Below are 13,677 nucleotides of genomic sequence, written 5' to 3' on the forward strand. Positions count from 1 at the left end.
GGATGACAGTCTAGTAACTGGAATCCATGAACAAGATTAAAAGATATGACTATCATTAGGACTTTTTAGTAGCTGTGAAATTTTTAAATTTATTGACAAGATTTTTGAGTCTATCACAGTACATCTATATACAATAAATGATGATAAATTTGCTATATACCTATGGGACACTACACCAAAGGGCAAGTTTCATAAATATATTTATTCTGCTTGTTCACTTTTATATCATGCATTTCACTTTCCTTGTCATTTGACAATTAAGAAAGGATTTGATTTAACATTAAAGCAGTAAAATACAGAAAACTCAACCATTTTTTTTTTTAATCTCCCACATTCCACAAAGCAGTTAAGATGGATGCCTTTGTACAGCTAAATGTTGAAATAAATACAAATGAACAAAGGAAAATCTATAATGGGAGATGTTTTGCTGGGATACATGTTTGATTTAGTAACTGACTATTATGGTTTAAGTGAAAAATCATCCAAGGGAAGTAAGAGTCATTTCTCAGGCTTTATTGATTGGCTGGAGAAGCCGATGGGATAAAATTTCTGCAGGTTTAAATTCACAAAGAAGTCCCTTGTCCATCAGCTGGGTTTCACTGATCTGGGGATTCCCGTACAAAGGCAGTTGCTGACATTTGATGAAAGTTTGATTGTTGTCAGGGCAGTGACCTGCTGCTCAAATTCTAACATATGGCTCCTACAAATATTTCCCTACTTGATCCTCTGTAAAACCCTCTGCCTCCAAGGAAATAGGGAAAGGTATTTCAGGAAAGAGCAATGAATCTGGAGAATGCACACATCTCTCTTCATACCAAAGTAAGCAGACTTCTCATAACTACGAGATGAGGCATCCCTATTGAGCAAACAAACTTTATTATTGAACTTTCAAGCTGTGTTAGTCCAAAACTGTGGAGAAGGAACGCTGTTAAACAGTGAGATACGGAATTTGAACTGCTTGAAGGAAAGGGACAGCATAGGTGGCTTATGGATTTGTTTGTCTTTATGATTGCTCTGGGAAAATACAGGTGTTCTTCTGTAACTGGTGCCATTTTAAGAGCAAAGAAGAAATTACTGGCCAATGTTATTCTTGAGACACCTGCTAGTTAGTTATTAGCAGCAAGACAACTTACATGCTGTTAAAACATTGCAGGGAGTGGAGAGAGTTGGGGAGAAAGAAATAACAGCCCTGTTCCAAGCATTGGGAAATCTGGGAGTTGTTTTTTATCAGATTATTGCATTGAGATGGCTTGTACTGATCACAGAGCTGAAAAGGCATAGATGAATAGATAGGTGGAGCAGGAACATCTTAAATGCTGTCTGCAGTTCAAGAAACAATGTGTTATACTATCCTCAATGACATTTATAAACTAAAACATTAGTTGAGTTTAGGATGTATTCATTTTTCAGTTTTTTTAAAAGAAGATCTCTGAAAAATACATTTTTACACTGAGTAAACAAGTCAAAAGTTTTGAAAGCTGTTAAAAAGTGCCAGTTAACGGAAGTTTGGGATTTAAAAATTATCTCATTTATAGAATTCATTTGCTTGAAAGAAAGAAATGTGTTTCGGAGGATTTTCTTGCTGTGGGTCTTTTGTCTGACAGAGAAGGAAATTAATACCAAACCTTGATGCCAGATCAACTTTTGGCAGATTTTGGAACTATATCTGGCAAAGGAGATGAATAAATGACACCACTTGGTGCGAAACCTACGTCTGTCTGACGTTGTGCCCAAATTCCGTTTCCTGACCGAGCCTCTCTTGCATCCCACAGAAACAAAGGACGGAGCACGTGGCGAAACCACCGGAGCTGGTTCCCGCCATGCCCTCACCACCCCCCACGCCAGCTCCTGTCCCCGTGGCTGTCCCCCTGCCCCCCAGTGCCCCGGCCCCCATCCCGGTCCCCGTGCCCAAGGCGCCGGCCGCCGTCAGCCGCCAGAGCAGCACCTCCAGCGACAGCGGCGGCAGCGTGGCCCGTGACACACAGCGGCAGAAGCAGATTCCTGTGGATCGTAAGTTTGCCCTAAGAAGGCAGATTAAAAAAGAAAAAAAGCTTTCCTCCCATTCCCCTGTGTGTTTGGCTTGATTCTGGAGTCCCTTAAAGTTGCGTTTCAGAGGAATCTTGAAATCAAAAAAAGATAAATTTGAAGAATGTGGTTGTAACCTTATGTTTAAAATACAGGTTTGTTGTGGGTGTGTGTTCTGCCCCTTGCTGTAACTACCATAATGGTAATTAGGGAAAACCACTTTACACTTGTCCAATAGGTAGGAAGAGACCTTTAAGATTTTTGAGTCCAACCGAGCCCTAACATCTCAACTAAATCATGGCATCCAGTGCCACATCCAGACTATTTTAAACACATCCAGGGATGGTGACTCCAGCACCTGGGCAAACAATTCCAGTACTTTATCACTCTTTTAGTAAAACACTTTTTTCTAACATTCAACCCAAATTTCCCATGTCTGGGATCTCTATTCAGTGACTTTTAACACTGGAAGTGCCCTTACTGATATGCTGGCTAATGCACCTTTTCCACATGAGCTCACTGCCACATTACAACCTAAATCACTTTTAAAATCCGTTATGTTGTTTTCACACTTCAGTCTGTGATCATCCTTATTTCTAGATCATTTGCACCATTCTGAAACACTTATTCAGGGCTTCAAGAACACTTGCTGGTTCTTGAAGGTCTGGCTGATGCATAGGAACCACGTTGTAATAGTTTTGTAGAGTTACTTTACAGTCAGGGCCCCCTGGCTTGGTCGAAGCAGCGGCAAGTGGCAGGCCATGGAGCAGAGTTTGGTGTCCTCGTCCCAGGAGGATATAGGGACATATTCCATACCTCTATAGCTGGAAAAAGTTGGTAATGTGCATCCAATTGCTTGAGAAGTTCTGATTAAGGCCACCTTGTAAATATGCCAGCTGAGGCATGCTGAGGCTGCTGCTCTGTATTGACTGAAAGCAGGCAGGGTTAGAAAAGCTTGTTTAGTCAGTAATTTCTGTCCTAAATACACTTTAAGGAATTTGATTGCTTGGCTTAGAAATAACTGAAACATGTAGGCAAGCATTTGCCACAGCTTTTAAAGTAATAGCTGTAAAAATAATGAGCATTTTGTAGTTCAAGAGTTGACAGCTTTTCATATCCTCTGCTTCACTGCCTGTACCAGCAAATCCTGCTTCCAGCTAAGGTCAAAAACTGGCACTGAGCATAATCCTTTCTGGGGAAGGGCTTCTTTCCCCCCTGTGCCAATGGATGGGAAGTGTGTCTGTGTGGATAATCCTGTTGGTGGGGTCTGTGGTGACATTGCCCGGTGGAGGACAAACTCCTGCCTAAGCTCTGAGCTCAGGAGGGCTCTGAGAAATTTTCCCCATATTCACCTAATGGACTGTCTGGCTGGAAATTATAACTGGAGAACAGCCTGGTTGGTGGAACAGGCTTCACTGCTGCTTCCCAAAGAAAGAGTTTTTTCCTTAAATAAAACCAGGCAAATAGACAGTTACAAAAAATGTGGAAAGTGAGGGTGAATTTCCCCATTGCACACAGAAATGATAATTTTATTTCTGGGGAAAGACTTTGCTGTAGCATGGTTGTGCCCTTGAATCCACAATGGCCTTCTCTATCCATTCTAGATGGAAAATGAGAAGACCATCCTGGTTTTAGGTACAGGGCATGTGTGAGGTGTGAAGATTTACTGTAGAGATGCGGGTCACACACAGGAGATCCTGCTCCCTCCTGGAGCTCTCACTCCAGCCCATTTAATGATTTTCCAGCACCTCAAAATCCTGACAGGACAGGTCACACCTCTGCAAAGGTGATGGGAAACCTGCTGGCCAAGTGCCCACCTGAACCCTGCAGAGAGCTCTTCAGAACCTGCCCCACGCCCGGGGCATCCTGTTTATTTCTGATAACACATCTGACAAGTGGAAGGATCTCTTACCTAACAGCTAAATATTTGTCTCTTGAGACAGTCTTGGTCTGGATTAAGCATAAGTCTTTCAAAATCTGTGTAAACAGAAGGAAGATAGCAATGTTCTGTGTCTCTTCCTGCTTGGGAATACAGGCTTTGATAACACAGCCTAAAGGCTTTCCTGGTATAACCCCTGTCAGATTGGCACAAATCACTGAGCTCATGTCATTGGGCTTCTGATTCACACTCAGGGTGGGGGGAGAGGAGAAAACACTCCACAGTAGGGCCTGAATGCCTCAAATATTATACTAGAGAGAATTTTTCCGCTTCCAACCTGAGGCTATTTTGTAAAAGAAAAAAGGAAATGGTTCAACCAATGGTTTTTCTTCTTTTTGCTGTGGTGATTAAAGAAGAAATCCTAGAGGCCTATGTACAGTTTGTTTTTATTTGTTTAACTGGCTAGAGATATTGATCCCTGGAGAGGTTTTGTGAGAAGCCCTGGAGAGGTTTAGTGAGAATATAAAAGGAAAGTAGAGAAAGCAAAAACGTTTCTATCTTGCAGGGTTTTTTTTCTCATATTGAAGTTGTGTTGATTTCATCTGTTCCTATCAGTGTAATGGGAGAAAAGGAAGAGGTTTTGCCATCTGAGTGCATTGAGAGGGTGGTGTAGTTACTGTTTGTGTATCAAAGTGAGAAAGTTGAATAAAGATCACTAAAAATATCTTGGCAAGGAAATCCTGAGAATTTTTGAGATAATTCGAGTTGTTTGTCAGAGGATTTTTATAGTTGTTCCAATGTTACGGCACAGAGAGTTTAACTGTGCAAAATCAGTATTTTCTCTAAGCCCAAAAGGTTATTTACACCTTATTGAATTCTGTCTATTTTTGTGAACTTATCCAGATAAATGTTTAAAATAATTTTTATCAATTCTCACTGTCATTAGAATTGATCTTGTTGAAATGACTCAAAAGCATTTCACTTGGTTGCCTGCTAATGAACAGCAACTGAACTAAATGTTTCAGACAAATGGGTTCTGGGGGATAATGAATTCTTACAGTTTTGTTTAAAATTAATAAACAAATAAACAAATCTTGCCCAATTCTTGAGTCTCTGAGAGCAACTACCCTTTTTTTTTTTTTTTTTTTTTTTTTAATTCCTTTTTTAATGCAAAATGTGACAATGTTTCAGCTAAGCAGCCACTTCAGGCTTGGAGTGAATTCAAATTTCTCAAAACCCTGTCAAAAATGTGATTGCTATAAAAGCTCATTAGATGTAAGTTGCTATGTGTCAGCAGCTGTTAAATTAAAAAAAAAAAAAAAAAAAAAGTTGGACTTTCAGCTAAAAAACTGTTTGTGGAAAGTGCTGCCTTCCCCCAGTGTCAGCAATCTTACAACCTTTCTCATAATATTCTTGTTTTCATTTTTAAACCCTCAATACTCTTAAAAAAAAAAAATAAAAAAAAAAAGGGCAGACTGTGACAATTGAATAACCCTCAATTTCCATTTTATTCTACAGCTCGGGTGCTGTCACACTGACCTGCACCTCTCTGTGACACCCAGCTCATCTCTGCTTCCTAGGGTCTGAGTTGAATTCTGTCTGGGGTTTTTTGTTTTGTTTATTTCTGCCTTTTTTTTTTTTTTTTTTTTTTTTTTTTTTTTTTTTTTTTTGCAAAGAAAGGATTGGGAATATTGAAATATTCCCTGGGGAAAAAAAAAAAAAGGAGAGTAATAATTCAATCAGATCCAATGAATGAATCTTTAAAGAAAAAAAAAAAAGTTTACAATTTCAAGTGAAGAAATTCTTCCTTACAAGAAATGACTTGGCTTTGACAAAGCAACCTTGAGAAGCACTCCTGTGAAATTTTTTTTTCTCTCTCTCTCTAGGCAGGAAATCCCAGATGGAGGAGGTGCAGGATGAACTTGTTCACCGGCTCACCATTGGCCGCAGCGCTGCCCAGAGGAAATTCCACGTGCCACGGCCAAACATCCCGGTGGTGAACATCACCTACGACTCCTCTCCTGAGGATGTGAAAGCCTGGTTGCAGTCCAAAGGATTCAACCCTGTGTAAGTTCCAGGGCAAATGGAATAAAACTTCTTTAAATTGTTTTTCTATCAGGAAATAGGATGAAGTCTGACCACCTTTTAAAATCAGCCAGCCTTCTGAAAATCAAGAGATGTCAGCTGTGCTCTTAGAAAAAAAAAATTCATTTTACATATATATATGTGTGTGTTTGTGTGTGTGTATATGTATGTATATATATGTATATATGCATGTATATACATATTTATGTGTGTAAGTGTACCTAATACATATATAAATTGTTTTGGCAGATTATATATAATATAATATAACATATATTATATAGAGATTCTGCAGATCTCTAACCACATTGCCATATACATGTATATATACATATATGTGCCAGTGTGGTTATAGATCCTACAGAATCTATACATATTATATTTTATATAGATAGATTCTATACTTCTATATAGTGTATACTATATGCATAATATATGTATAATATATATAATACATATATTATAATATATATTTTAGCCTCTACCAAAAGATGTACTTCTATACCAAATTGACTTCAGTGGTCCTGCTGCAGAGTTTGCTCTGATTTTAGCAGCCCTGCCTGAGGCAATGTGGGCACTAAAAAAAACCCCTATTTCACCGCCTTGGCCAGTGTGGTTTTGCTCATTTGCTGTTTGTTCCCTTGCTGTGTTGCCAGGACCGTGAACAGCCTTGGTGTGCTGACGGGGGCTCAGCTTTTCTCCCTCAATAAAGAGGAGCTGAGGACTGTTTGCCCAGAAGGGTCAAGAGTCTACATCCAAATCACGGTACAGAAATCTGCCTTGGAGGTATGGACAACCTTTTTTACTCACCTAACCTGGGGCACCACTCCTGAACCTGTAGGATTAGACAACTCCTTCTGTGAGGCAGGTGGTTTTTCCTCAGTTCCAATCAACTTGATTAGATGTTCTCTTTATCTCAGTTATTTCTTATTAATTCATTGGAACAGCATTCATTCAAAAACACCAGGCGAGATCTTCCCCACTTCTAAAGCGGTCCAAAAGCACTAGAAATAGCCTGCAATTTAAAGATATTCTGTGGTGTAATGAGACTGCAAGAAGACAAAATCAGCCAAAAAGAGCTTTGGGGAAAACAATGGCAGAGTAAAATGCCCCTTTTCCTGCTTCTTGCTTTGCCTGGTGCTTGGAAAAACACGTACTCCCAATAATTTTGGTGGTGATAAGTGATTTTGCTTTATCTTTGCAGAGGAGATTTGATTTATAGCCCACGAGAAATTGGTAGGGTCAGCCCACTGCTGTTGGCCTTTCAGGTCAAGGGCTGGGGCACCTGTACTGAAGGGAAAACACTCTGGACACTGTGCTAGCAGAGTTTCTGAGCCAAGGATCAAGTCTTGTGTCTCTGTATTTATTGCTCTGCAGCAGTTTGCTTTAATTGAAGAAGTATTGTCTCTTAAATACCTCAAAGCTTGTAGCCAGAGCTGTGCTAAGGACAATTCTTGCCAATTTTAAACCAGTAGAATTGGAGATGCACCTACTTTTTTTAATTAACTTGTTGTGGCAAGTGGAGAAATTATCTAGATGTGAGATCAACCCAACTGAGAAGTTACATTCTCCACATCCTATTTAGAAGAAAATCTTGAAGAGTTTTAAAATACTTTTCTATCTTCTCCTTAATATGAGACAGTCTCACTTAAATGATTTTAAGCATTAACTACCAGGCATATTTTTAAAGATATATTTTAAAGACAAAGATGCATATTTTACACTTTAGATGATCAGTGTGGCTCAGAGAGCATCATTTTCACTGTCAAAATTGCTTAATTTCCTTCCTTCTTCATGCCTTATTTTCCTGTTAAAGGAAGGGAAAAATATTTCACCTTTACTCTTAGGAATATAAGTCACTACAGCCCAGAGCAAACCATCATTTCCTTGTGAAGATATATTTGTATTCTTCAACTTTTTTGCATGCCAGCCATCTTATTTCAGTGTACTGAGATGGAAATGGCTTTGCAGTGAAATTTGGTCTGAAAAGGAGAGTTGCATTGGCTCAGAGGGGTCTTTTCCCCTTCATGCTGTTACTCTGCTTGCCCCAGTTAGGCCTCACTGTAGGAAACTCAAAAGTCCAAACTTGTCTAATAAATGCCCTGCAAGAGTTAATTAGCAGGTACTTGGGGTCTAACAAGGTCATAGTTTGTCTGTTTTGTTGTTGTGGGGGGGTTTGGGGTTTTTTTTTTTTTAGGTTTTTTGGGGGTTTTTTGTGTTTAGGAAAAGATAATTGAAATGTTCTGCCTCGGTTATTTGGAGTTGAATTTCAGGATTTATGCAATTCCTGATGGCTTTAGCTGAAATCCTTTCAACTTGAGCTGCTCAGTTATTCTCAGGAAAATATCTGTATGTGACCTCTGCTAAAGTACTTCGTTGGTGATCTGCTGATGTTTTTTTCTGCATGCCTTCAGTAATGGGTGATGCACTTGTTCTGTATCTGAAACCAAGAAGACAAGGACAAGATGAATTAAGAGATAAAGCTGCTCCCTCACTTTCAGAGAGGCACTTCTAGGGCCCCCCACTGCTTTTCCTTTCCACTCTGGAGAGGAGAGCAGTGGTATTTTAGGTAGGAGGAGCACTCTAGTTCATTTAGAAATGTTCTCACTCCTTGTGGCAGCAGGTACTGCATTTTAATGGAAAGAATGGGGTAAATCAATATGAAATTTTATGAAATCATTAGGATGCATTTTCAGAGCTCAACTGCAGGATTTCCCCCTTAACAGTCCTGGAATTTGTTTTATAAATTTCACAACCAGTTTCTGCTTCCTTATTCAGACGCCTTTTTGGAAGCTGATTTTGAAGTTTTGAACATCATGTAATGGCCAGATAGTACAGCAGCAGATATGGCTCTTGGTTTATAATCCTCTAGTTTTATTCCAAGTCATGCACACTTTGGGAAGTTCTGATCTAATGAAAAGGTGTCCTGGCCCTGCTAATAATTTCATTTATGTTGAAAAGGCAATGTTTGCAGCTGGTTCAGCGGATGTGCTTTTCACTCTTAAAAGGTGAAATAAAGCCTTGTCCTCAGGATGCTTCACTGTTGCTGATACTGTAATATGGTCCAATTTCTGTGACTGTGCTTTAAATTTTAAACCTGTTTCTGAGCTGCAAATGGTGAATTCTGAGAGCCCGAGGCTGAATCCTTACTTAGGTCCTGCCTATGCAATCCCAGGTGCATGTATGAGCTCTGTGTTTCCATAAACCTAAACCCACCAAGGATTCATTTTCAGGTTTTTAATTTCTAAATATTATTGCCCAGATTTTTAAGAGTGGAATTCTAACAAACTCATTGAGCTTTAGCTCTGCTTTTGCTGAAGCCATATCTTATGAACCCCCTAAATATCCAGCATTTCCAGGGCCTCATGTGGAAATTAAAGATGCTCAGCAGTGATGAAAGGCAAGCTTAGGCTTTTAATAGTTTGCAGATTTTTCTTTTCTGGTCTGTATTTAAGGACAGTGTAAATACTTTTCTATTGGAGCTGCCAGGTGAGTTTGTTCAAACAACTGTCTTAACAAAATACTGGCAGAGGAATTTCAGCACCTGTTCCAGCCACAAGTAAACTCTTCTCTTTTGTTTATAGGCTAACAGTGGTAGTTCAGAACTGCAAGAAATTATGAGAAGACGGCAAGAAAAAATCAGTGCAGCTGCCACAGATTCAGGTGTGGAGTCCTTTGATGAAGGAAGCAGCCACTAAATATGTTTCCTATTTTCTTTAACTCCATTGTCCATAGCATTAAAACCACCCAGCTTTGCTTTAGGAAGCAGTGAAAGGGGAATGTCTTATTGTATTGTAAACCTAACTAGCCAACATAAAGAAAATTTACAGTAGTCTCTACAGAAGTACCTGCTGCTGGCTCCCCATTGTGAAAAACGAACAGATGAGAAATGCAGTGGAGATTCCTGACAGGTGAAAATATTGGTACATGATTCATTCACACCCAGAGATGAGTCTTGGCTTTATGGAATTAACATGACAGATAAATTGGAGCCTGTCTTTGTTGGTGATTCATGTGAGGGAAGCTGAGCCAGCAATAAAAAATCATTTGAACCCTTCAGTAATAATAAGATTCTGAATCCCATCTCTTGCTGTAATGTGCAGTTATGTCTGTTTTGGCTCAGTCTTTCTTGTCAGGCATTTGGCTGCAGGATGTTTACTTAAGTTGTCGACTCCAGCAAATGTAGAGGAAATGTTTAGGGAATGAACAGCAGCCCAACACAGACTGAATTTTTCCTGCATCACTCCCAAGATGTTTTATTACTAATGATGCTGTTTATAGCACAGTAATATTCTGTACATTGATTTTATCTGTATTTCACCTGTGATGAACTATAATATTGCACAAGAAGGAGTAACTAGAAAATAGTAACATAACCCAGCTCAAAGAGGTGATGAGATCTGCTGTAGCCATGCGACAACTCACAGTCCTTTTCTTTAAATATAATTGCATTTTTTTTGTCTGTAACTTAACCCATCAAAAAGAACAGTGTATAATCTAGACTTCTCTGTGTGTTGATCCCAGATATCAATTTTTCCTCATGCAAAAAGCCTTTGTCATTTCCTTTATAAATGTAATCTTTTGGAAAAGTGGATTCCTGAAGGCAAAACAGGGGAAAAAAGGAAAGAGAAACATCCCTTCCAGAAAATGTTATTTTTTGGAGACGCAATGATTTTTTTGTCACAAAATGTTCTGTTTCACATGGTCATGTGATTTTATATATAATATATGTATTATATATAATATATAATATCACTCAATTTAGACAAATTTAATCATCTAGTTTGATTAAGTTTCATAGTGCCTTTTTCACATGAATCAGCTTAAAGTCTGCAATAAACAGTATTTGTCTGTTAAAATTGTCGTATCTTTGTGTCTACAAAGAGAGTATTGAAATAAGAAAGTAATCTGGATTTTTGCCATTAGTTTGCTTTTCCTCTGCATACGAGGGACAAAAAAGAAATCAATTCGTTTTTCACAAAGGAAAAATTAAAATCTTAATAAAGGTGTTAGTGCAATTTATTGTAAATATCCTCGCAAATACTACTTCTGTGTGGTTGGTCGTGTGTCCATGTATGTTTTTACATTTAATATATATTCTTTATGCCTATCCGCACAAAAATGGCTTTATTCAGAAATGGGTTAGGAAGAGATAAATCCCATTACCTGTAAGTGCAGGAGGAGGAACCTTTAAAAAGGTCTTTGAAACTCCTTTTTAAAACCTAGGGTGCCTGTCTTTTCTCTCATGGGAAGGATGTCTGATTCCATAAAAAGCACTCTGCTGGTAACCTGCACCTCCGCTCCCCTGGTAATTGCCAAAATCGGAACGCAATATTCATCCTCTCTGCTGGATTTTATTTCACTATTCAGCCCATGATTGGTTTGCTTTTGCCTGGGAAGAGGCATCAGCTCTGGGAGGTGCCAGACTTGGTGAAGTTTGGCACTCTGAGGTAGCGGAGGAATAACTCACATTTCACCTCGGAGAGAAAAGAGATGGCTTCACAAATGTTTAGGGTTGTTTTTTTTTTTTTCTTTTTTTTGAAGCTGGATTTCTGTGTAGCTGAAGTTTAGGAAGTGCCAGACAAGTCTGAACGTGGTCAGTGTGCTGAGAGGCTTCTTGGGAGATACTTGGGGGGAAAAGAGGAAATCCCTTCCCCACTCTGAGGAATAAGCAGAATCATCTTGGGGCTTGGTTGCTTGGCTTGTGCCTTTTTTTCACAGTTTCTGAATTAGTAATGAATTAACAACCAAGTGCTCCTTGGGTGTATTTACCCTTTAAACTTTGTTGAACTACTAACCACTATCATTTCTGTGTTACAGTCTGTGAAATCTGAATGGTGTTGAGACAAATATTTCCCTGTTTGCTGGAATTTCCTCGGTGGTTTAAAGCACTGCAGGGAGCTTCGCCATTCTGCTTCTGTGCAGTTTTTGAATTTTCATTTTGTTGGCAGCGGTAAGAAGTCAAAAGGAGATCTCATTTGGGCTTCCCCAAATGAAAATAAAATGCTTTCTTCAAACTATTCCATGGTAGAAAACAATAGTAAAATGCAGTATTGCATTCAAAATGTTTTCTCTAGGATTTGAGCAGTGAGGCTTATTTTTTCAATAGGAATACTTTAGAAGGATGTGATATGTCTTTGAGAAGGAAACAAAGCAGTTTTTTAAATGCCAAAAGCAGTGCCTAATCAGACATTTGATAAGAGGGAGTAATTGAGGAGTGATTTACTGTTTTGCTGCCATCAATCTTCCTTTTTAGCTGGGTGGGAGGGAGGGTCTTTCAGCAGCCTGTGTTCACTCAGCAGCTCTGTGCTTTCAACCAACAAACCTTTCACCATCAGCAAGGCACTTCTTCACACTCCTTTAGGCTGCTTGTTCCCTTGGGACACCGTGGGGAGAGCAAGCCACTGGGAAACCTCCCATTTAACTGAGCCAAGAGCACTTCCAACCAATATTGCTGGGTTGGAGCAGTTTATTTACCATCTAGCAATTCAAATGTGTACCAGGGCTTGGCTCAGACCAACAGTGATCTGTGAGATTTGATACAAACCGTTATTGCTCCAAAGCACTGAACTGGGTAAAATATTGGTGGTTTGTTGTCTGGTTGGTTTTTGTTTTGAGTGGGGTTGGGAAATAAGTGCATCTACATCCATGAACTGATGTGTGCAGAAATAAAAGGTTTATAAAGCACAAGAGATACCATATCCAAAACGACAGTGAAAGTCTGAAATGTGCAGAGTTCTCAGTGTGTTCATCAGTGTTTGTGAACTTTTCTTGTAACATCAGAATTTTGGTAATTTAAGGGAACAAAGGAAAAAACCCAGGAAAAACTGTAAGATATAAATTCTATCCCATTAGGACACAGGTAAGGCACAGAATTTTTATTTTAATGTGGGAGTGAAGGATTTTCCTGGGCTGCATTTCAAGCATAAAGGAAACACGATTATGAATGGGGAACTCAATATGCTGCTCAATTTACCCTTTCATAGGAACCTCGTTTTTCTACTGTGTTGAGCCTGGTCTCTAAACCAGCCCTGTTTAAGGATTGCTTCTACTGCATTAAAAGTATTTGAGGGAATACTTGGGAGATCAGTCTCCCACCTCTACATGAAAGCATCAACATTATATAATGGGAGGAATGTGTATTGGTTCTGCGTTTAAATATTTCACAGACTTTAGATTTCTACTGTAGCTATATTAGCTTTTTGCTCACCGAACACCCGCGGGACAAAAGCGGACGGGGAAAAGCAACACAAAAGACCCTCTTAAGGCCGCACGTAGCAAAAGGCGGGGGCGGGGAACACCGAAAACAAATACACAAAAGGTTTAAAAGACACAGAAGCGCTTGTGGCTCCCATCTCCCGGCCCGGAGTCCGCCGAGGCTAGCAGAGCCGCCGAGGCTGTTGGAAAGCGAGAGCAGGAGAGAACGGCAATGGAGCCCTCAGCTCGGGGCGGAGCTGTGCCGCAGGAAATGTGCTCGGGCTCCTGCCGTGTGCAGAGCTCGCGCGTTCCGTCCGGAGCTGCGCACCGAGCGGCGCGCGGGGCTCCGAGGATTCTGGAGGCTCAAACTCACGGCGCGGAGCTTCCCCCGGGGACACGGTGTCCGCACGGAGCCATTGTGCGGGGGCACGCACACGGGTTCCCTCTCGGAGCGGGAGCAGCTCCAAGGTCTCTCACGGGAAGCGGGAGAC

At 40.0% G+C, this 13,677-nt stretch overlaps 1 protein-coding gene across 1 annotated transcript in view; it reads left to right on the forward strand.

The window, feature by feature from the left end:
* The window catches only part of EPS8 (EGFR pathway substrate 8, signaling adaptor), a 130,020-nt gene extending 119,015 nt beyond the window's left edge, over positions 1-11,005 (forward strand). The window contains 4 exon segments of the mRNA XM_066319538.1: positions 1,773-2,010; positions 5,791-5,971; positions 6,646-6,775; positions 9,574-11,005. Of these exon segments, the coding sequence (XP_066175635.1) occupies positions 1,773-2,010; positions 5,791-5,971; positions 6,646-6,775; positions 9,574-9,687 (663 nt within the window). The 3' untranslated portion in view covers positions 9,688-11,005.
* Positions 11,006-13,677: the final 2,672 nt, after the last annotated feature.

Source organism: Sylvia atricapilla, chromosome 5 (assembly GCF_009819655.1).
Source record: "Sylvia atricapilla isolate bSylAtr1 chromosome 5, bSylAtr1.pri, whole genome shotgun sequence".
Lineage (NCBI taxonomy): Eukaryota > Metazoa > Chordata > Aves > Passeriformes > Sylviidae > Sylvia > Sylvia atricapilla.